The 24398-nt window shown below is 41.3% G+C and overlaps 1 protein-coding gene across 5 annotated transcripts in view; it reads left to right on the top strand.

Annotated features, from left to right (window-relative positions):
- Positions 1-24398, top strand: part of LOC122886422 (cadherin-12-like) — a 149213-nt gene that overhangs the window by 84332 nt on the left and 40483 nt on the right. For all 5 annotated transcript variants that reach the window (XM_044218607.1, XM_044218608.1, XM_044218606.1 and 2 more), the window contains 2 exons: positions 3035-3202; positions 3370-3557. In XM_044218607.1, coding sequence (XP_044074542.1) covers positions 3035-3202; positions 3370-3557 — 356 coding nt within the window. The remainder of the gene's footprint in view (positions 1-3034; positions 3203-3369; positions 3558-24398) is intronic.

Raw genomic sequence — 24398 nt, 5'->3', positions numbered from 1 at the left:
TTATTAGTTGTGTTTGTTGTTAGTAGTTAAGTAGTTAACCTTTCATTTATAAAGAACTTGATTATGTGGTTTGTGTCAATGAGGTATTACGGTCATTGTGAGTCAAGAACTTAGTAGCAACTTCCAGAATTGAAACTGAATTAATTAATTAGCTATTGTTTTCCTTTTTTTAAGGGTAGTGCCCAGAGGTGAGTTTAATCCAAGTTAAATTCTGTTATTTAGTATAAATAGATTATTTCTGATTTCCGAAGTTGAGTGCAATCACTCCACTTCATCTTTTGTACCAATTAATGTGTTTACAATGCGAATTTTTGGTGAGCTCCTTTTGAGGCTTAATAATTTTTGTTACATATTCTTGGTGCTGTCTTTATTAAGTGGTATTAATGCTACAACACAATGCCAAAAAATACAAACAAGGGCCCAAAATATAAACAAGGTTAACAATAAGGATCATAAGTTGCTCATATCTCAAGTTGCTTCTTGATGAGTTGCATGTAGATATGTATGATATGTGCATTATCAAATCTCAAGTACAGTGAGGTTAATTCAAAATGTTCAGTGATTATGTCCATGATAATGGACAGCCTCTGTGTTCTTAGCCCAGTCTAGCTTGTCGTCCTGGTGTATTCTCACGTACTTATAGTCCTGAATAGTGTCCACATTCACCCCCTGGATAGAAATAGGTGTAGGGGGTGTTTTCCACCACCAACTCCTTCGTCTTACAAGTGTTAAATTGCAGATGGTTAAGACCACACGACTCAACGAAGGGGTCCACTACACCTCTGTACTTATCCTCCTTCCCCTTGCTGATGCAACCCACAGTTGCAGAGTTGTTCGACAACTTTTGCAGGTGGCAGGTATAGAGGGTGAACAGAAAGGGTGACAGGACCAGCCTCTCCAGGGACTTCATCATGTGGGAAGTCAGTGTTCACTCACTCGCTTTTTCAGGCGCTTTCAACCATATCCAACAGCCATGGAATTTGCACAGGTGTCAAGTGGAATACAGTTGAAAGCTTTGCAAAGAAGCTAGTAAGTGCACTTTGTGTTTAGAATATTTTACCACAGGTATGTGTTCCTAAGTTTAAGAATGTATCACTATGCTCAAGTTTTTTTTCTGTTTGGAAAAAAACTAAAGACATATGGCATGAAGTCAAGTCATGATGCAGTCTCTCCACATGTTGCTGTGTGAATAATGTGTGTCACCATCAAGACCCCGGAACAGCACCAGGCTTTTTGAATTATCACATTTTGAACAACTACATATAAAATTAAATGTAAAATTAAAAGCCACCAACCTCGCATCACCCTCCCCTTCCAAATGCAACTCGCGAAAAACACGAACAGCCCTATCTAGTGCCAGTGTTTGGTTTGTTCGTTAACTTGTTAAATACGAGTGACTGCACATCTTCTCATTTAAAATTACTTGTCACAACATCTGTCTCAGTCCTGTTTTTCATCTCTGTCCCTCCATTCAGTCACCTCTCTCTTCCCCCTTGACGATGCATTTCATTGCCATTCTCCTTCCATCCACCAGATGCCATCAGACTTTTCTCCCTTCATTCCAGATCCTGCCATTCCCATCTCCCCTGCAATCACCTCATGCCCCTCACCTTCCCCACCCATCTCCCAATCTGCACCTCATTCCCTCATCAACTTCATCCAAAGAACATGCTTCATCCGCTGGGTGCATTTTTGACATTACGGTTGTTGTGAACAGGCACTGAGCAGACATGATGATAACCCTGCTGTAGACACACTGCTCTCTGAATGTCCATAGAACAGATACATGAAGCAATAGGCATTTCTCATCTTCATTACATTACTATAAATGCATCTGCCCAACATCTATCCACTTCACGTATGGATTCATAATTTTCTTGCTCACAAGCAAACTTTTCCAATAAAAAGTTTATTATTGACAGTCCTGTTACGTGTCAAGCAGGGAACTCAAGGGATGAACCCAAAATGCAGGCAAGAAAGGCAGAACAATGCAGTTCAGTGATTTAATGCAAGACAAAATGGTTGCAAATTTCAAACTGACAATGAGGGAGTGAAACCACACAGACCAAATACTTGATAACAAGACACAGTTGGAACAAATTAAGGCGGGGCAAACAATCAAAATTGGAGGGAAACACACAATGACAGGAAGTTAAGTTACTGACAGGAGAGGAGAATTACAAATTAAAACAGGAACCATTAACAGAAAAATATGAAACAAGGAGAACCTGAACTAAGGAGCAGAGCAGAACATGACAAGTCCTTGTTTTCTGACCTGCTCACCTTCATCAGGCCTTGTCAGAGATATAATAATGAGCCATTTCACCCATGTTTCAAACCGTCTTGCTGAAAGAAAGTGCTTAAAAATGTCTTATTTTGTTTTAAACATTACTTAGTTAAGAGTCAAGTGTTTGTTAGCTAACCACAGTAGCATTGCCAACACTTGCTGGGTTGTTGTCAAGCGTGTAGGGGATTGGGAGGGGTCACATTCCACTGAAATTATAAAAATGTGCCCTTGCTTACACTTCCTGTGGTGGTTTTACAGTAAAAGCATACCACTGCCTTCACATTAATATACATTTATTATAAGCAAGAAGTGCCGTGTTACCTAACATTAAGTATTCATTACTAAATGTGCAACAATTAAAGTTAATAAATAATACCTAACAATGTTGACAATAAGTCCATCACCTGGTCTCGGGAACCTTAAGGACACTTGTCAGTCCTCTCTCCTGGTGTGCAGTATCTTTGACTGTCCTTGCCTGAATCAGTGCTGCTCCTTCTTCTACTTTTATGATGGCTTCTCCTGATTTTTGAACTCCATGCTGGTTCAGTCCTGATCAAATGTTGCTAACAGAAATACAGGGGGCACTTAGGCCTAATTAGTCATTTGAGGAATGAAAGAGGACTTCAGCAGGCAAAGTACTGTAATATTCTGGCCTAATGAAGATTAGAGCCAGAATCTAGTGTACTGTATCTCCCCATGTGGAAAACTAAAAATCATATTGAGCACCATTTTCAACCCCTCCTCCAGGAGTGATGAGGACAGCTCTAGCCAACATGGACCGTGAGGTGAAAGGGGAGTACCAGGTTCTTCTCCAGGCCAAAGACATGGGAGGTCAGCTGGGGGGGCTGGCCTCCACCACGACCATCAACATCACACTCAGCGACGTCAACGACAACCCACCGCGCTTCGCTAAGAGTAAGAAAGTGTCAACAATAATGTATGATTGGATGATTGGATGGATGAATGAGTTGTCGATTGGTTTGTCTGTTAAGATGGATGAATATAATCAGCCTACATGTTCTTTCTTAAATTGTACTTAATTGCTTTTTGCTCTCTTTCCCTCACCTCTGTCATTCTATCAGGTATTTTCCATCTGCAGGTGCCAGAGTCGGTGTCAGTGGGTTCAGCAGTGGGTCATATTCAAGCCCACGATCTGGATGCTGGCAGCAATGCAGAGGTGGATTATGCCATTGTTCCAGGAGATGAGGGCAACATGTTTGACGTAATCACCAATGGCCTAAGTCATGAGGGAGTTGTAGTCTTGAAAAAGGTACATTCAATCATTATCAGCTGCACATTAGATCCTTTTGACACAAATTAATTTCAATTTTATTTATGTAGTGCCAATTCATAACAGAAGTTATCTCATTGCACTTTTCCTATAGAGCAGGTCTAGACCGTACTCTTTATAATATTATTTACACAGACCCAACAAATCTCACCGTGAGCGGGACACACAATGCAAATACCACTTTAGAATTTTTTCAACAGTAGTAATGTAATATAGGGGAAAAGAGTTTCCTCTCAGGGATCAATAAAGTATTTCTGATTCTGAAATAATAGGAATGACAGCTATAGGAATAATAATGACAGTATTAGTAACAGAGCCAATAACAACAACTGAGGTAGCAGTTGTCGAGAAGGAACATGGGGGCAGCAAGTGGCCCACAACCACAGATCCAGTCTCTGCAGCTCCAGAGGCAGAAATACCTGCTGAAATCGACAGAATGAGAGAGGAGAGAAATGAGAAAGCACAGAACTACGGAAGAAGATGTTGAGTTACATGCAGTAATGGGATAAAAATGCATACAGATGGAGAGGGAGAGAAGGAGAGAGGAAAGAGGTGCATCATGGGAAGTTATATTGTGCATGCTTTAGCATGGATAGCATGTCTAGCACTCCAAATTAAACAAACTACTGACTTTTAAGTTTAGCTAAACCCCCATATGCAGGCAATGTCCCATTGTGAGATGGTAATAATACATAACATTACAGAACTGGCAAGTATGAAATAGTTACCTTAAGTTAATGTCAGTTTAAAAAACGTAACACTATTAAACAGCTTAATGTTATCATTACCTCAATTTCTGTGTGGTGCGCCTTGAGGTTTGTAGTATTCCAACAATTTTGTAGCTTCTCTCCTGACAATACCGTTGCTACGCACTCACATTTTCTCTCCGCGCCATTATATTTGTGGGTCCAAATGTTGATCCGAGCCCCACTGTTGCCATCATGTAGTTTTCCCATCACCTTCTGATGTTGGCTGAGCTCCTATAGCTGGTGGGCGACCATCTGCCGCTGCCGTGTTAGGTTTTGAGAGAGAGAGAGGTTTTGGGAAAGGGAGGGTGGGGTTGGGAGAGAGGGAGGCACAATGCAAATACCACCTAGAATTTTTAAAATAGTAGAAATCTAATTGTAGTGTTAATATTAATAAATTAATAAAAATAGGAATGACAGCTATATGAAAAATAATGTCAGTATTAGTAACAGAGCCAATAACAACAACTGTAGTAGCAGTTGTTGAGCAGGAACACAGGGGCAGCAAGTGGCCCACAACCACAGATCCAGTCTCTGCAGCTCCAGAGGCAGAAATCAGATTCAGAAACAGAAATACTTTATTGATCCCTGAGGGGAAACTCTTTTGTTACAGCAGCTCACTATCATGTCAGTGCACACAGGGAAGTACTAAGAAAAAATATAATACACTATTATACGGGTCAGAAAATAAATTAAATACCAAGTGGGTATAAGTATAAAATAAAAATAAGTGTGAAGTACAAAGTGGGTTTACCGGTTGATGATAATAATACGGTATAAAGTAATAGTGCATGAACTGTTTATTAAGATTATAATGAGATGGAGGATATTGCACTGCAGTAATAGAAGTATGAATAAATATCAATAAATAGGGCAGGTTGGACTATTGCAATCCCTTATTATCAGGCTGCCCGAATAAGTCCCTTAAGACTCTCCAGTTGATCCAGAATGCTGCGGCACGTGTACTGACAAGAACAAGGAAAAGAGATCATATTTCTCCAATATTAGCTTGTCTGCATTGGCTCCCTGTAAAATCCAGAATATAATTTAAAATCCTTCTACTTACCTACAAAGCTCTTAATGGTCACGCACCACCATATCTTAAAGAGCTCATAATACCTTATGACCCCACTAGAACACTACGCTCCAAGAAAGCAGGGTTACTTGTGGTTCCTAGAGTCTCCAAAAGTAGAATGGGAGCAGTGCTTTCTGGTCTCTCTCCTTCTGTCGCTTTCAGCAGGTATTTCTGCCTCCGGACCTGCAGAGTCTGGATCTGTGATTGTGGGCCACCTGCTGCATATTTTCCTGCCTCCTAATATAGAAGCCATCGTAGTTTGCTAACTCTCTATTGTGTTTTCACCGGAAATATGTATTTTCGCCCAATATTCTGTGATACACAACAGCCACAAATCTTAGAATTTGACAAATTCTTGTAAACTTAGCTACTGGCTGAGACAAACTACTCCCTCCTCTGTCTACAAACGGTACCTGCAGGTAGTGAATTACATCAGCAGCAGAGGGAGGAGGACATGAGGAAAGACTGATACTGACTGATGTCTGTGTTCTTCATTCTTTCTAAACTTCACTCATTATTTTGATGTCAGGAATATGAGGCTATTTATCTTACTGACATTTTAGATTTGTTTCCAGTTAGATATTATTGAGTGTATATAGTGACTTTTCTGTTTGAACTTAATTGTTGCTGCTCTAGAAACAATATTTTGTTATATTTAAAACAGATCAATTCTATTCCTGTTTTGAATTTATTATTTTTTTTAAATGAATAAAAAACCCCCAGTTCTTTAGTAATGAAAAAGAACCGGTAAGAGTATTGACAAAGAACCGGGCTGTTAAGAGTATGGATAAGATAAAGATACAATACTAACGATACCCACCAGCTGGTTAGTGGCTTCACCCTGACTTTGGGAAGATGAGCAAATCACAGTTCAAATCCCTTCACTATAAGTCTTGTTTAACCAGAGTTATTTGGTGATAATTATTTCTTAATGGCACACAGTGCGATCACTCACAAAAATTAATGAATGAAGGATTACTTCAGGACACCGCACTTACTTCTTCAGTGAGCGTATTTGTTTTATCGTAGAAAAGTTTTCAGTCGTAGTCATCTAGACAATGTTTTCAAAATCAAGACGTTTCGGCTCCCATCCGGAAGTCATTCTCAATTGTGAATTGTCAATTGTCCAGATGACTACGACTGAAAACTTTTCTATGATGGAACACTCCTGGACGAATGAGGGACTACACCGTCATATTTGTTTTACTTTTTTCTTGCTAACGTCTGAGTGTAATGTGAAAAACTACAAATTGTGTGTGTTTTTTCATAAATATTGTAATGATAATTGTCTAAAATTATGTGAAAATGCATAGTTTTTAGTCATTACATCAAATTTTCTTGGGGGAGGACCCCCAAACCTAACGACCACATATTAGTGGTTGCGCTTGCAGATTTGCATATCATAAAAGGCTAGAACTGGCCTTGGCAGAGGTCTGCGCTCTCTTGAGTGCCCTGGTTTGTATTGTATGATTGCAGCTTAAATCTTTTTGTGTTTGATGATACTTCTCATTCAAAACTGGTCATCCAAATGATACAAATTGACAGAACAGAATCAAATGCCGAATAATATATGTACTATCACAGATTGCCTTCAGATAGTAAAAGTAGTAGTGTATCAAAACCAAGATTCAGCTTGGAAAACTCAAGTTTGAGTTTGACTTAATAGCTGTCAACTGGTGCCTCCTCTGCATTCAGTATCACTTTATGTGTATATGTGCAAACCACGTGGAATTATTTAAAGTCAGTCCTAGAAATTGGATAAGATAGTGTTTCTCTGAATGCAGGATACCATTACTGATAGGGTTGACTAGGGACAGGGATGGGAATGGGTTAAAAGGTAGATTTGGGAATATGGGGAATGTTGGGAAAAATATATAAGCTGTCAATAAATAAAATTATTTAAAAAATAGACAGACATGGTCCTTGCCAGTACCCGTAGAAACTAGTGCAGTATATGGACAAGAATATGAACATATTGAATCAATATTGCTACAATAGCAGCTGAAAGAAATGTATTCATTATGATATTTCTGATGTGATCATTTTTAATATCAAGTACAATTTCCAGCTGACTAAGAATTCTGTAAAAATGTGCACACTGGAGGGTATACTATACATTTGTATTACTATACAGGTGTGTTTCTACCTGTTCTGGCTGGTCTTAGTTTTAGTGCTGTTGTGTTTGTGTGTCTCAGGAATTGATCAAGAAGTTTAGCCAGAAAACTAAAGGATATTTGAAATGCAAAAGACAAAAATGAGCTACAACATATACATACCTTTGAGGAGATACCTGATGCATTAGGCTGTAAGATAAATAATTTTTCAGTCCTTTAGTCATATGTTTGTTTAACAAGTCTATAATTCTAGAAGTGAGTGACAGGATTTTTGGTACACAGCATATTCAGGATACATCCAACTGCTTTTCATGATGAAAACTTTGATGAAAGAGTGTGGCTACACACTGCATTAATGTGCAGGCCTATTTATGCAGTGATGTTATATAAAGGCTTGTCAGATTTTTTTATCTGTTGACAGTAGTCAGTGGAGTTTTAAGAACCACCAAACATCTCCCACATTTATTTTTCATAATTCTGAGAGGAATTTGTTATTCACTCACTGGCCTTTTTGTTGAGATGACAACATTAGGCTATTTATCTAATATTTCCCCTAAATAGAGCCTTCCTATTGCTGGAAGATGGCACAATTGCAGTTCCATGAATATGATTCCAGGCTCATCAGCAGGGAACACAACACATTGCTTTCCAGACATGCTTGCTTTCCAAAACGTGTCTTACATAGTCCAGCATCAAAACTAATTTAGTGGCACTTAATGCAAATCAATTAACTGTAGTTTTAGCATACCCTGCTACAATGGACAATAGTGAAAGGCCTCCAACAGTAGTAGAAGGCTTTGTATACAGTGGTGTGAAAGTGTTTTCCCCCTTCCTGATTTCTTATTTTTTGCCACAGCATCTCAATAGGATTCAGGTCAGGACTTTGACTAGGCCACTCCAAAGTCTTCATTTTGTTCTTCTTCAGCCATTCAGAGGTGGACTTGGTGGTGTGTTTTGGATCATTGTCCTGCTGCAGAACCCAAGTTCGCTTCAGCTTGAGGTCACAAACAGATGGCCGGACATTCTCCTTCAGGAGTTTTTGGTAGACAGCAGAATTCATGGTTCCATTTATCACAGCAAGTCTTCCAGGTCCTGAAGCAGCAAAACAGCCCCAGACCATCATACTACCACCACCATATTTTACTGTTGGTATGATGTTCTTTTTCTGAAATGCGGTGTTACTTTTATGCCAGATGTAATGGGACACACACCTTCCAAAAAGTTCAACTTTTGTCTCATCAGTCCACAGAGTATTTTCCCAAAAGTCTTGGGGATTATCAAGATGTTTTCTGGCAAAAATGAGACGAGCCATAATGTTCTTTTTGCTCAGCAGTGGTTTTCATCTTGGAAACCTGCCATGCAGGCCATTTTTGCCCAATCTGTTTCTTATGGTGGAGTCATGAACACTGACCTTAACTGAGGCAAGTGAGGCCTGCAGTTCTTTGGATGTTGTTGTGGGGTCTTTTGTGACCTCTTGGATGAGTCGTCACTGCGCTCTTGGGGTAATTTTGGTCTGCCGGCCACTCCTGGGAAGGATCACCACTGTTCCATGTTTTCACCATTTGTGGATATTGGCTCTCACTGTGGTTCGCTGGAGTCCCAAAGCTTTAGAAATGGCTTTATAACCTTTTCCAGACTGATAGATCTCAATTACTTTCTTTGTTTTTATTTGTTCCTGAATTTCTTTGGATCTCGGCATGATGTCTAGCTTTTGAGGATCTTTTAGTGTACTTCACTTTGTCAGGCAGGTCCTATTTAAGTGATTTATTGATTGAGAACAGGTGTGGCAGTAATCAGGCCTGGGTGTGACTAGAGAAATTGAATTCAGGAATAACCACAGTTATGTTTTAACAGGTGGTTAAACTTTTTCACTCAGGGCCATGTAGGTTTGGATTTTGTTTTCCCTTAATAATAACAACCTTCATTTAAAAACTGCATTTTGTGTTTACTTGTGTTATCTTTGACTAATATTCAAATTTGTTTGATGATCTGAACATTCAAGTTTGACAAACATGCAAAAAAAAAAAAGAAATCAGGAAAGGGGCAAACACTTTTTCACACCACTGTATATCCCCATAGTGTTAAGAACAGTAGGTCATCTGCAGGTCATTTATTTAATAAAAACAAGCTTTTCAAATGTCTCTGTTTCATATCATTGTAAGTTGAATACCTCTTTTTTTGTTCAATGTTGAGAAGACAAATACTTAACTTATCAATTAGGACTCAGTTAGGAACTTGCAATGAGCATTTAATTCTTTTAATGTATGAACAAAAAAATTTGACCAACTAATTGAAAATTTATTTGATACATCAGTCGATTTGAAAGTAATTGTTAAATGTATCTGTACTCATAATGTGTTAACATTTTAAGGGACAGTTCACAGCAAAATCAAAAATATATATATTTCCTCTTACCTGTAGTGCTATTTATCCATCTAGATTGTTTTGGTGTGAGTTGCTGAGTTTTGGAGATATCTGTTACGGACAGAAGGGCAGGAGACACCAAGATGGAGACAGATGGAGTTTTATTCGACAACAGCAAGGAGTACACAGTATGCAGGTAAGTGGTGGGTGATGGAGCAGTACTGGCAAACCAGTGGAGCACAGATACAGTCCTTTGTAGAATGGATGTGGAGACTGTAGACCGGAGTAACACACACAGGAGACAGGAAACTCACAACTGGACGAAGGAGCACGGGGAGTGGAAGAACACACTGGCGTAGATCAGTAGATCAATCCAAAAGCGTCAGAAGTCAATGGGAAGAGTCCTTAGTATCAACGAGACCGGACAACTGGCTGAGGTGAGTAGTGTGCCTTTATCTTAGTGGTGATGAGGTGCTGATGGGGAGCAGGTGTGTGTGATTAGTATTCTGATGAGGGAGTGCGCTGTGATTGGATGACCGTGGAGCCTGGCGTGTCCATGACAGTACCCCCCCCTCTACAGTCCGCTCCAGAGGGCCGAGGACCCCGATGTTGTGGTGGTCGTCCTCTTCCATGGGGAGCAGGTCAAATCGGATGGGCAGCGTGGAAGGCATCGAGCAGAGAGGGGTCAAGAATGTCATGTCTGGGTACCCATGAGGGCCCCCTGGGACCGTAGCCCTCCCAATCCACTAGGTATTCTAGTAGACCACCACAGCACAGGGAGTCCAAGATCTCATTCAACCGGTACGCTGCTCTGTCCTCCAGGATGAGAGGCAGGGGGGGTTCCGCTGCCGCGCCAGGCTCTGTGGAAACAGGAACAGAAGGGTGGTGAGGTTTGAGGAGTGAAACATGGAAAGTAGGGTGAATTATGTACTGTGGTGGTAATTTGAGCTGATAAGTGACCAGGTTGATTTGCTTGGTGATTGAGAAGGGACCAATGAATCTGGGACTGAGCTTTTTGCAGGGCAGACGCATCCTGATGTCCCGGGTCGACAGCCAGACCTTCTGACCAGATTGATAGATAGGAGCAGTGGAGCGTCTCAGGTCAGCTGTCAGCCTGCGCCTGCAGAGTGCTCGTTGCAGCTGATGGTGAGCTGCATCCTAGACCCTCTCACTCTCTCGGAACCAGTAGTCGACCACTGGAACCTCTGATGGCTCTCCCGACCAAGGGAAGAGAGGGGGTTGGTAACTGAGTATGCACTGGAAGGGAGGGAGTCCAGTGGTAGGATGGCGGAGGGAGTTCTGGGCATACTCGACCCAACCCAGGAACTGGTTCCAAGAGTTCTGGTGGCCATGGCAGAAGGTACGTAGGAAACAACCGATCTCCTGTAACTTCCTTTGCGTCTGCCCATTCGACTGCGGGTGGTATCCAGAAGAGAGACTGACGGTCACACCTAGGAGGGCGAAGAAGGCTTTCCACACTCTAGAGATGAACTGGGGTCCCCGGTCTGACACAATGTCCTCTGGTATGCCATAATAGCAGAAGATGTGGTTGAACATGAGTTCAGTGGTTTCCATGGCACTGAGTAGTCCCCTGAGAGGAATCAGTCAACAGGACTTGGAGAATCGATCAACGACGAGCAGGATGCATGTTTTATTGTCAAAGGCGGGTAGGTCGGTGATGAAATCCACTCCTAGGTGTGACCAGAGTCTGTTGAGAACAGAGGACATAGCTTGCCAGATGGAAGGTGGCATGGGCTTTTGGAGATGGCGCATTCCTAACATGCCTGTACATACCTTCTCATATCCCTTGCCATGCTTGGCCACCAGAAGCGTTCCCTTAGCAGTGAGAGGGTTTCATTGGCCCCTGGGTGGCCAGTGCCTAGAGATGTGTGGGATGAATGGATGAGGAGTGCGCTGCGTTCTATTGACATATTATAGACCTGGGGGGCAGCCTGGCAGAGCATTGGTGGAGGCATTTGAGAAAGGCATGGACGTCTCTGACCAATGAATGGGGCTCATGATTGCGTGCTCGAGGAGAATAGTCATGGGTTCCTCACTTACTTTCTCCGAAGTGTGAAGCCAGGACAAGGCGTCTCACATTCTTGGGAGTGGGGCGATAAGAGATGCTGAAGTAGAACCGTGTGAAGAACAGTGCTCTTTTGGCGTCCCTGAGGTACTCCAAGTTCTTGTGGTCTGTGAGCACCATAAAGGGATGTTTAGCACCCTCCAACCAATGCCTTCACTCCTCCAGGGCCAGTTTGATGGCTAGGAGTTCTCTGTTGCCGATGTCGTAATTCTTTACCGCCGGGCTGAGTTTCCGGGAGAAGAAGGCACACAGATGGAGTTTGGCTGGGTACCCTGCTGTTGGGACAGCACCACTCCTACCCCTGTGGTAGAGGCATCTACCTTCACAACAAAGGACTTCTCGGGGTCAGGGTGAACCAGGAATGGGGCGCTGGTGAATGCCTCCTTCACGGTGTTTAAGGCTTTGTCAGCGGCGGGTGATTAGGACAGACACTTGGGCTTGTTACGGAGTAGGTTGGTTAGCGGGTGTGCGATGGAACTGTAGTTCTGTATGATTCTTCTGTAGAAGTTGAAGAACTCCCTCAGGCGTTTCAGGACCTCCGCAACGTAGTGGCAATGTGCGGCCATGCTCCGGGAGTAGATCAGTATGTCATCAATGTAGACCCGGACAAACTTGTGGATAAACTCCCGGAGCACCTCATGGATGAAATCCTGGAATGCAGAGGGGGCGTTGGCCCGGCCATATGGCATGACACGGTATTCATAATGTCCGGTTGGAGTCATGAAGGCAGTCTTCCACTCGTCACCCTTACGTATCCGAATGAGGTTATACGCACTGCAGAGCTCCAACTTGGTGTAGACAGTGGCACCGCGGAGCTTCTCCAACGCTGCTGGGAGGAGGGGAAGAGGATAGCGGAACATAATGGTGATCCTGTTGAGAGCCCGGTAGTCAACACAAGGCCGCAAGCTTCCGTCCTTTTAGGCCACGAAGAAGAAGCTGGACGCAGCAGGGGAAGTGGAAAGTCCGGACGTAACCCTGAGCTAATGCCTCCTTTATGTACTCCTCCATGGCTTTCTGCTCTGGAATGGACAGAGGATAGATCTTTCCATGTGGCACTGGCTCACCTGGCAGCAGATCAATGGCACAGTCCCATGGTCACATAGCAGCTCTCTTAGGGCAGAACACATCGTGGAAGGAGGCATAGCAGGGTGGAATATCCACAGACTGTTTCTCTCACGGATTCTCTATGGATGTGGTGTAGACAGGAAGTGTCTTGGGGTGAGGAGTAGAAGGCTGTGGTAGGCGAGGGAAACAGTCTGGGAAACAGGAGTTGCCCCACTTCAACACTTCACCTGTGGTCCAGAAGATGATGGGATTATGCTGCTCTAACCATGGGCGCCCTAAAATCACCTCAGAGGTGGAACCCTCCAGAACCAGGAGATGTTGCTGTTCCTCATGCAATAGTCCTACCCGGAGTTTAACAGGACCAGCACATACCTGGACAAATGCGTGGCTGAGTGGTCTGCCTGTCACGCAGTGGATCTGGTAGATGGACGGCGTGGTGGTGGTTTTGAGGTTGAGCTGGCGGCAGAGGGCACCAGAGATGAAGTTGCCGGTTGACCCGGAGTTGATGAGGGCATGTACTGGGGTGGATACAATGGGAGTAATAAGTGTTACCACAGTGGAGAGGGGCTTCATTTTCTTAAATGATGGAAGGATGGCACTCACCATAGGCCAAGGAGGACGGATGGAGCAGGAAGATATGGCATGCAAGCAGCACCACAGTACAAACATAAGCCCCAGGACAGCCGCCTCTGCCGCTCAGCGGGGGTTAGTCTGTTATTCTCCAGCTGCATGGGTTCGTGGTTCGTGGTTCTGGAAGACTGCTGATCTCTGGCTGGCAGAGGGATGGTGTGGATAACGACTGGCCCTGGTGTTCCTCTAAACACGCCTGTATACGAGTGGCGACTCTGATTGACAGCTGGATGAACCGTTCGAGGCCGATGGTATCCTCGTATGTGGCGAGATGCAGCCATACCTTGGGATCCAATCCCTGGCGAAATGTGGTGATAAGCGACTGCTCGTTCCATCCACTGGCTGCCGCAAGAGTCCGGAATTTGAGGGCATAGACGGTTACCTGCCTGGAACCCTGTTTGAGATAGTAGAGGCGTTCACCCGCAGATGAATCGCCAGCCGGTCTTCCGAACAGCTCCTTGAAGTGGGAGACGAAGTTAGTCAGGGACTGAGTTACGGGTCCATTTTGTGCCCATATCGTCTCAGCCCATTGTAGTGTGCGTCCATTGAGCTGGGAAATGATGAACACCACCTTGGAACGATCATCAGGGTACAGGTGCAGCTGCATCACCAGGACCAGCAAACACAGCAGGATGAAGCCGTTGCAGTCCTTCGCCGAGCCAGAGAAGGGCGCTGGTTTGGCCATGGGACTGGCGAACACCGGTGGTGACGGAGTGACGGCGGTGGATATGGAAGTGATGGCTGGTGTGGATACTGGTGGAGTGGCGGAGAGCCCACGCCGAAGGATATCCACCAGCTCCTGGAAAGGGTCCATGGTACTCATGCTGGTTGTCCAATGGTATGGTCCAGTCTTCTATTACGGACAGAAGGGCGGGAGACACCGAGATGGAGACAGATGGAGTTTTATTTGACAATAGCAAGGAGTACACAGTATGCAGGTAAGTGGTGGGTGATGGAGCAGTACTGGCGAACCAGTACAGAGCACAGATACACTCCTTTGTAGAATGGATGTGGACATTATAGACCGGAGTAACACACACAAGAGACAGGAAACTCACGACTGGATGATAGAGCACGGGGAGTGGAAGAACACATTGATGTAAATCGGCGAAGTAATCTAAAAGTGTCAGAAGTCAATGGGAAGAGTCCTTAGTATCAACGAGACCGGACAACTGGCTGAGGTGAGTAGTGTGCCTTTATCCTAGTGGTGATGAGGTGCTGATGGGGAGCAGGTGTGTGTGATTAGTATTCTGATGAGGGAGTGCAGTGGATGACCGTGGAGCCCGGCGTGTCCGTGACAATATCAGTCGTAGTGATGTCTGCCTTTTTAATTTAATGGGACTATATGGCACTCGGCTTGTGGTGCTCAAAGCGCCAAGAAATTGCATTTGAAAAACTCAACAGCAATGTCTCTTTCCTGAAATCATGACCCAGTTACTCAGTATAATCCACAGGCCTTGTTGTGAGCAGTTTCATGTAGTAACTAACTATACTAATTTTTATTTTATTTTTATTATTGTAATGTAAAAAGTAGCATATTGCAGCACTGTCAGACACTAATCGCTGGCCAACAACTCTCCCCTCTCCACACTCCTGTTCCTCTCTGCTGTCTTTGGCAAGATGCCAATCAGTTAAATCTTCCCTGGCTCCCTTGCTGCCAGTCAACCCTCTTCCCTTTCCTTTTCCCCTCACTTAACCCTATAAGTCTTTGTGTTAGCCAAGTGAAATGCAGAGTGAATTTTATTGATCCAGAAGTTTTAACTCTTCCCTTTTTTAATCATGTCGCTGGTCTACACCAGACAAATTCAGGTCAGTCTGGAGACACACTCTGTAGCACGGCTATTTGAAACTCTATTAGAGTGAGATATTTTTTGCCCTCTCCTTTTTGTCTGTCTTCCTGGAGGTGTCTCCACCATTATGTTAAGGTGTTGTTCTGGACAATATGTCAGGCAGTCCCCCAGTCAAAGAGGATTTGCTTACTGTAATGGGTTCAGAGGGATAAACAAAATGGACACAATGAAAGATAAATGAGAAACAGGTGAAGGATCTGTAAAATGGACTACATGTTACTGCCTTTAGGTGCTGAAATGTACATTTTACTCTTATTTAAAGAAATGACAACTAGTCCCATTCTTGCAAGAAGCACCTTAACAAGCTGTATAACAAAACCGAGAAAACCCGCAATGTTGAACAGTGGTAATCAAAGTTGTAATCAAAAAGTATTAAAGTATTGAAACAGTCTATCAGCCTGTCCCCCACTCCCTACACACCATCAATCAAAGTCGGCTGTGGTTCTCTCTCTGTCCTTTGCAAATGCAATTCGTTGAGCTAAACTGAGAACTTACCAATGGTCACCATATGGATAGTTGATTAATTAAATGCTGTAGATTACAGTTTTGAAAGAGGAAGCATCGGATTTCCAATTTCAATTTAAAGAGGAAGCATAGGATTTCCACTTTCAATTACTTTTAAACTCAACGTAACCTACGGAAATGCAAGGAAATGCTGTGGTTGGCAGTGAACCTCCACTGTTGATGATACGGCATCTTTTGTGTGGAAGATGACACTGGAAATAGGTGGACCCAATTATCACATGCTTTTTCTGCAGCAACATTTGCTGCACTGTTTTACACTTGCTAAACATTGAATTCAAACCCAGCTTGAGACCAGTATGATCCATTTTCCCTCAGTTTGTTAAAGGGTGTTTTCATGCCTAACTTATCTAAGTGGCTGTCTCCTACATCTTTCTTTGTGCATTCACAAACATATAAGCATGGGGAAGAATGGAAATCGACCCTGATCTGTGTCCAAATCAATCTGTGAGTGGTGCATTCATCAAAGTGATTGGATATCAATAGCCAAATATGCTGCCCTTTGAAGTCTCTACTGGGAGGAAATCAATGAAGGTGCACGCATCAATAAGGCAGGCTATCCTGGCATCATGCTTGAAACGCAGAAATTAAAATATTGAATTCTGTGTGTGAATGTGGTCCGTGTACGTTCTGGCAGTTCGTTTTTTCATTTGAAACCAAAAACAGAAAAACAATAATACCATGTTTTTTTTTCGTTTTTACATTTATTTATTTATAAGGACAAATCAATGTTTCTGTAAATGTGCTAGTGTTAGCCAGCTGGCTCATTTTCAACTGCAGTCTTTTGGCAATATTTTGGAACCTATAAAAAATGATCTACAGAACTTTAAAATTTACAGAACGAAGACAACAAGATGCCATAAAGACAGCAACAAAACTAGAATTCTCAAGACAGAACAATATAAATAATAAATATATCACACACTTTTTGGATAAATATTTCATGTCTAAATGAATAGAACAAAACAAAAAAGATCTTGATTTATGCAGCCTATGTAGACAGTTATACATTTATTTATTTATCTTCTAATGTTAATCCGGGTCTTGCTTTTCTTCATGTCTTTCTTCAAAAAGAAAAACGAAAAAAGGAATTTGTCGTTCTTTGAATTTGGTTTTCTCATTTTTTGGTTTTTGATTCTGACAACGGCTCTGTTTTTCCATTTTTGGTTTAAAATTAAACAACAAACAACCAGAACGTATAGAATATACAGTATGTATTCTCGGCTGAGTGGTCAGCAGCATAGGCAGATCCACAACAGTTTTCTGAAGCATTTCTGAAGCATTTTTTTTCCAACAAAGGTATATAAATTCAATTCAATAATAATGTAATGTTAGTGGTAATATTAATAAAATAATTATAGTAACAATAATGATAATAATAGTAATAAGACTAATAATAATAATTGTAATAGTGGTTGTCGAGCAGGAACAGAAGGTGCCTTGCAATCATAGATCCAGACTCTGCAGCTCCGGAGGCAGAAATACCTGCTCAAAGCGACAGAAGGAGAGAGGAGAGAGACAAGAAAGCAAAAATCTACTGGAGAGAGAAGATGTCAAGTTAGTAACATGCATTAATGGGATAAGAATGCATACAGATGGAGTGGGAGAGGAGGAGAGAGGTGCATCATGGGAAGTCTCCCGGCAGTCTAGGCCTATTGCAGCATAACTAAGTTATGGTTCAGGACTCACCTGAGCCAGCCCTAATTATAAGCTTTATCAAAGAGGAAAGCCGTAACCCTAATCTTAAATGTGGAGATGGTGTCTGCCTCTCGATCCCAAAGTGGAATCTGATATCACAGGAGAGGAGCTTGATAGCTGAAGGCTCTGGCTCCCATTCTACTTTTGGAGACTTTAGGAACCACAAGTAACCCTGCATCCTGGGAGCGCAGTGTTCTAGTCAGGAAATAGTGTACTATGAGCTGGTGCCTAACCATTTAGGGCATTGTAGGTGAGGAGAAGGATTTTAAATTCTATTCTGGATTTTATGGGGAGCCTGTGCAAAAAAGCTAATTAAATATGAGAAATATGAATTCTTTTCCGAGTTCTAGAGCATTCTGGATCAACTGGAGAGTCTTAAGGAACTTACTTCAGGCAGCCTGATAATAAGGAATTGCAATAATCCAACCTAGAAGTACCAAATGCATGGACTAGTTTTTCTGCATCATTTTGAGACAGGATGTGACTGATTTTTGCAATGTTTATGTAGGTGAAAAAAAGGTTGTCCTTGAAGTTTCCTATTTTCTATACATTGTAAACTACTAGCATACTAGTTAGTTATTGCAGCACAATGCCAATCAACATTGGGGTGAAGGTAACTGTATTTGGTTTAGATAGCCGTTCATCTGGTGGTGTGATGGTTAAGTCTATGATTTATGTTGTCTAAATGCCTACTAGATGCCTTTTTGTTATGGTAAAATGGTTGGCAGCCTTTGTATTTTATTACAGATGGTAAAGTTAAATTATTTTTAACTTATGTGTTACAAATGGAAGCCCATTACATTCACCGAAACAATAAAGGAGACCTTTTCTTTAAATTATGACTTTGTTGGGACCGCTGGGACTCCACAGATGAATTTGTTCATTTGTGTGACCTAAACTGAACTTTATTATGAAACATGAGCCATTGAACTCAATCTCCCACAATCCTACAGACTTCCCACCTGTGTATGAATTCTGCCCCTGAGCCCAGCTTTCAGCTGGCCTGTGACCCGTGATGTCACCAGATCAATAAAAGGATCAGCTAGCCATTGTTCTCTCTCTTTTCTCCTGGACTCGTCCACTGCAGCTGTCTTCCAGCGAGTCCTGCTCAGAGCAGACACGCAGCAGAACCGAACTCTTTGATCACCGTGCACTGAAAAAACTAATTTGTAAGATATACTTGATAAAATTGTTGGGATTCACAATGGTTAAAGGGGCACCAAACTGTGTAGGTGCAATTGATTAGATTTGGCTAACAAGATTATCAAGGATAATCATAAATAATAACTTTATTGAATAAAGTCCTCCGGGGCACCACTCTTCTTAACGAAGAGAAATGATAGCCAATTCATTGAGTCTCATATAATACACTAAACTATCAATTTGGAAGTCTGATTAATAATTAAATTAATAACTAACCAGAATTACCATCAATAGCTAGTAGGTTGAAGGATTTACATACACATAGAAGAGATTGGCAAATTACTCACTCTTGTGAGTGTCTTGCGTGTGTGTGTGCGTCCAAGATGGCTGTTTAGATCTATGATGGCGTCAAGCAAAAGTGTGTGTATATTTCTTTGTTCTGCCTCTGTAAGGCTCGCGTGCATGAGCACACATGGTCAGAACAAGAAAGCATGTGCAGCGGGAGCTTTAAAGTTTCTCTCCGCTGGGTGTGGTTGTCTTTAAGGGCCATACTAGAGGTGTATGTGTATGATCTGTTTAGGATAACAGTGCCAAGTTAAAAGGGGTTAGTTAGCATGCAAAGACTCTGTCTGTGTGGAGCACAACATAAACTAACACAAACTTAGGTCTTTTGGTAGTCATATGCTAACAGTAAAAACACAGCACAACAATAAAACTCAATGAACACATCAGTGCATGTACATCATTAAAACTAAACACTCCTGTGCTTAGCCAAGTACACTGTTAAGCTATGTGAAGCTATATAATGCCCAGTTAAGTTACATTACCAGTCCAAGGAGGGAAAACTGGTTGCCTTGAACATGCTGCTGAGTTAGCTGGCGGTCAGTCCGTTGTAGACGAGCCAAGCTAGAAAGAATTGTGGTTCCAGGGAAAGTCTTTTGCTGTGCAGTGTCCATTTATGCAGATGGGTGGAACCCGGTCTGTTGTCCTCCTTGCAGTTAGTTCGTGAAGATATTACGTAAATGTTACTTAATTATATTTAAGTTAAGTCAATTAAATTTTTTCATAGACAGGAATGTCACTGTTATCAAAATATTAAGTAAATCTGATATCTGTAATATTAACTGTTCTGAAATAAATAAGTAGATTTGATTATATTTAGACTTTTATTCACTATAATTGAATGTAAATGTGGCAAATACTAAATAAATGTAATCATATTCTCTATGCATTTAATAACTTATCACAAATAACACAACAAAAATGCAATACAATTAAATTGTTTATTTTGTCAGCATTAAACACCAATGAATCACTGACAATGACATAACCAGGTAAAATCTGGAAACAGGTGCATTCAGTAAAACCTCTGATCGTTTGGAATGACAAATGTGTAACTGTACAATTCCACTATGTGGAATAGCTTTATATCAGGGCATTTCGTCGCTGAATGCTAATTATTTGATCCTACTGTATGCACTGTATTTCAAAATGTGTTTTTGACCCCAGGATACATAAAATATAGAAGACCATATCACATGACAAAAGCAAGGAGATTAAGTTTTAATCTGACAGCACTAGGTAGTATGGACATAACATTCTAAATAGCAATGTTTTTAGAATAAACAACATTAACAACCAATGCCTCTTAACTGCTTGGTCAAATCCATATCAGTACCCCACTCATTATACTATATCAAAATTAAAGCAGTCATTGATTTGTCAGTAAATATTGCAAAGATTGGTTTGTGTCAATATAACCTTGCTCTTTAATACAAATCCACTACATCCCACACAGATCTACGAAGCAAGTTCAACATACCCAGGATATCTTTCCATTATCTGGCTTCACTAACCCTAACAAACGCAATCAGGTTAAGCGGTCACACAATGCAGATTATCAACTCGGTAAGTCAACCCAGGGTTTCCAAATCTAGCCATGAGCACGTTCACATAAAAGGGGCGGTGTTTGCAGCACATGACCAATCACAAACATGGACAAATCTCCTGGCAGTAGAGCGCCATATTTTACAAATGAAGAGCAAACTATAATATTACACATAATCCAGTTACAGCTGCCAAATGCAGGAAGGACAGCTGACAATCGCAGACTGCCGCATCATTAGGGCACGTGTAGATCTTACTGTAATTACATACTGTAATAATAATTAAGTTTATCTGTATAGCACTTATCAAAACCAGCGTTACACAGTACAACACATAAAACACAACATTAAAATACACAGTAGCTAATGTATGAACAAACAGGCAGGCATAGAGAATAAAAGAGGAATAAAACTTAAACAATGGATTATTAAAAACCATTAAAAAAAATCAAGAATAAAATATATGACAATTTGAATTTGAATTAAAACTTAAAATTGAGCAGTGCAAGACTTAAGCGCAGCGTCAAGAATGAAGTATAATGGAACTCAATAGTTACGAATTAAAATAAATAGTAATTTCAATAATTATTTCTTATAATCAAAAATTCTTAGAATTAAAAGAAATTACTTAGAAGTATTCTTAACGCAACAATTTTTAATAATTAAAAGCTTCAACCAGTCTCTGTTGTAGGATCATAACGGTAAAGCACAAGGGTTTTGTCGGTCTCTAAACACTTGCAACATTCAACCGGCACTCTGGACTAGTGCACTTTAAGTATGCCATTAAAACCTTAATACATTAAAACATTTTGATCATCAAATAAAAGTTTGTTTATTCTAGATGTGGCAGTTGCCATTGGCTTTTGAATTTGTGACGTCCCAAATCTAGCTTGCCCAGAGTCCATTTGAATCTCAGATTTTAGGAAAATGTACAGACATCTCCCCCTTCAGTAGAGGAATGCAAAAACACCTCTCTAGTGACAAACTTTGCACACTCAGTAAAGTCAAGGTCTGAGACGTTAGGGGACATAAACATGAGAAAAACACATTGTTAAGTGGAGGGGTACTTTAAACCATGTCATTAAAAAAATCATGCTTTACCAGGCAATCTTCAGAAAGTCCCTCTTTGTTCTCGCAAAGGTACAGTATGAGGCTGCGGATAACAGCTTCACGTCTCATATCAATGCTTTGGTTCTGTGAACAGATTAATATTGTGTCAATACTGAACCATTATTCATACACAATGAACTGTCAAATGAGAACATAAGAGCATACATGTGCAAGGAGCAGTGATTTGAGTGCACGGAGCAAGAGCCACATGTGGAAAGAAGGATTTGTGCTGTATATGCGTATGCATGGGGCAGTGTGTGTGTGAAAAAGACAGTAGGTCCGTCTCCCTGCAAAAAAAATGTAAACATGCACAATTTAAAAGTAAAGTTTGTACATGAAGCTCTGCTCAAGGGAAATATTAAAACAATTATCTAAAATGTATAGCCATAATTTCATATTACACAACGCAGTAAAGAATAGGGAAAAACAACAGCAATATTACATCATGCATATACAGATTTCTACTTGCCTGTATGAAACTAATGTTGCAGCATTAGACCGATCACTCCTCCTATGTAGCCTTCAATTTACACTCCACTGACTCATCCTGCAGCGTACCCTGGGCTTACAACTCACTGTTCTGCTTCCTGTTGATAGAAACATGTTTAAAAAAGCATTGTTTTTTTAGATGAATTTACACTTGTTTGAGCAATAGCAATTACTTAACTGACAAGATTGGACTTGTAAGACAGGCCTTCCACTTGATTAAATCTTCAATTAAGTTAAGTGTACTGAGGATTTAGGGGGATCTATTGGCAGAAATGGAATATAATGGAATATAATCACCTGAAACTAAGAATTGTTGTTTTTTTTTCATTAGCTTAGAATGAGCCCTGCATAGAGAGTGGGTCCTCTTCTATGGAGTCTACCATGTTTCTACAGTAACCCAGAACAGACAAACACTGACTGAGAGAAGAAGAACAAAATACCTCCAACATCCGCTAAATTACTGGCAGGCAGAAGTCTCAGGGCGGCTGTGGCTTAGTGGTAGAGCGTGTCGCCCACCAATCAGAAGGTTGGCGATTCGATCCCAGCTTCCCCAGCCTACATGTCATTGTGTTGTGTTGTGTTCAGACACTGAACTCCCGAGGGCTGTGCCTTCGGTTTGTGAATGTGTGTGAGTTACTTACTTACTATTTGAGTAGTCAGAAAGGTGCAGTCCATTACTATTTAACCATCTTGTTCTTCTTTTTGTTTATTGGCGGAACCCCAGCTAAAATCGCAGGAATCTTGTCTTGTCCAAAGGCGCATGCACAAATTCAAACACACTATACTGTTTTAGATTCAAATTGACTTATTTTTAGGTTTATGTGCAGTGACTGTAAAACATTTAAATAGTATGAGTAAATCTATAATAAAACTTACACTTCCCACACAGTTAATTTATTACATGAATAAAATGTGTATGTATTAAAATTTTTACTTTAAATTAAAGTTCTCACTGAATCAAAATTATTTAAAATTACAGTTAATTTAATATATTTGACTCTTAACAGACTGTTAGCTTTTGTCAATATACATGTATTGATTCGATTTGTTAAGATTTATTGTTGTGATCTTCTCCATGATTAACATGAGGTTATTATTGTAACCATAGTTCTCAGCCACCGCTAAATTGATGTTAGTAACGTTATGCTCTACACAGACACAGATTTTTTGCATGCATGCTAACTAACTTCTTTTAACTTGGCACCGTTATCCGACACAGATCACAAACATACACCTCTAATTTAGCCTTAAACACAACCACACGGCGGAGAGAAAACTTAAAGCTCCCACTTCACTGTGCTTTCCTTTGTCTGCAACACGTGTGTCCATGCTTGTGCACACTGAACATACGGTGCAGAATAAAGGCCCAATCCCAATCTCCACACTAAGGCCTAAACCCTCACAGATTTAGGTGACATCACCTGTTAAGTTCTTGAGTGCGAGAGGCTGCAAGGGCCTGAAATGGTATAAATCGACAACACTTTGTGACATATCACGTTACCTTGATGATGCCAAACATGTTATGTACAATTGTGGGTTTGGGACTTTTTATTTTACATCTTTACTTTCTTCACGGCCAAGGCACTTAAGGGACTGACTGCCTGATTTGAACATATTCCAGGCTCTTACCTTACAGAGTGGACGAGAGGGGATTTTCAAATAACCACTTTACTAATTTTTTATCAAAACAGCACGATACACCTACATGTAAACTTCTTTTTTCTTGTTGTTGCTCCTTCCATTGTTTGCCTTGTTTTTAACGCCTCCCCTGGTAACGTCACAACATATGAACTGTGGGTTATTCCCACAGGAAAAGTCTGCAGAGATGCAGACTTACGGAAAGTGTGTATAAAGGGCTCAAAAAGTCTGCGAGAGAGCCCTAATGCACTTGACGATTTGACAGAGGGACAGCCCTAAGCCTTTGTGGAAGTCTGAGTCCGTGAGTGTGGAGTTTGGGATTGGGCCAAAAAAACAGACACACATTCTTTCTGGTACACACCCAACATGCACATACTCGCACACACACATATCTGTTGTTTAGT

Source organism: Siniperca chuatsi, linkage group LG13, assembly GCF_020085105.1.
Source record: "Siniperca chuatsi isolate FFG_IHB_CAS linkage group LG13, ASM2008510v1, whole genome shotgun sequence".
Lineage (NCBI taxonomy): Eukaryota > Metazoa > Chordata > Actinopteri > Centrarchiformes > Sinipercidae > Siniperca > Siniperca chuatsi.
This window is presented reverse-complemented; position numbering and strand designations above follow the sequence as displayed.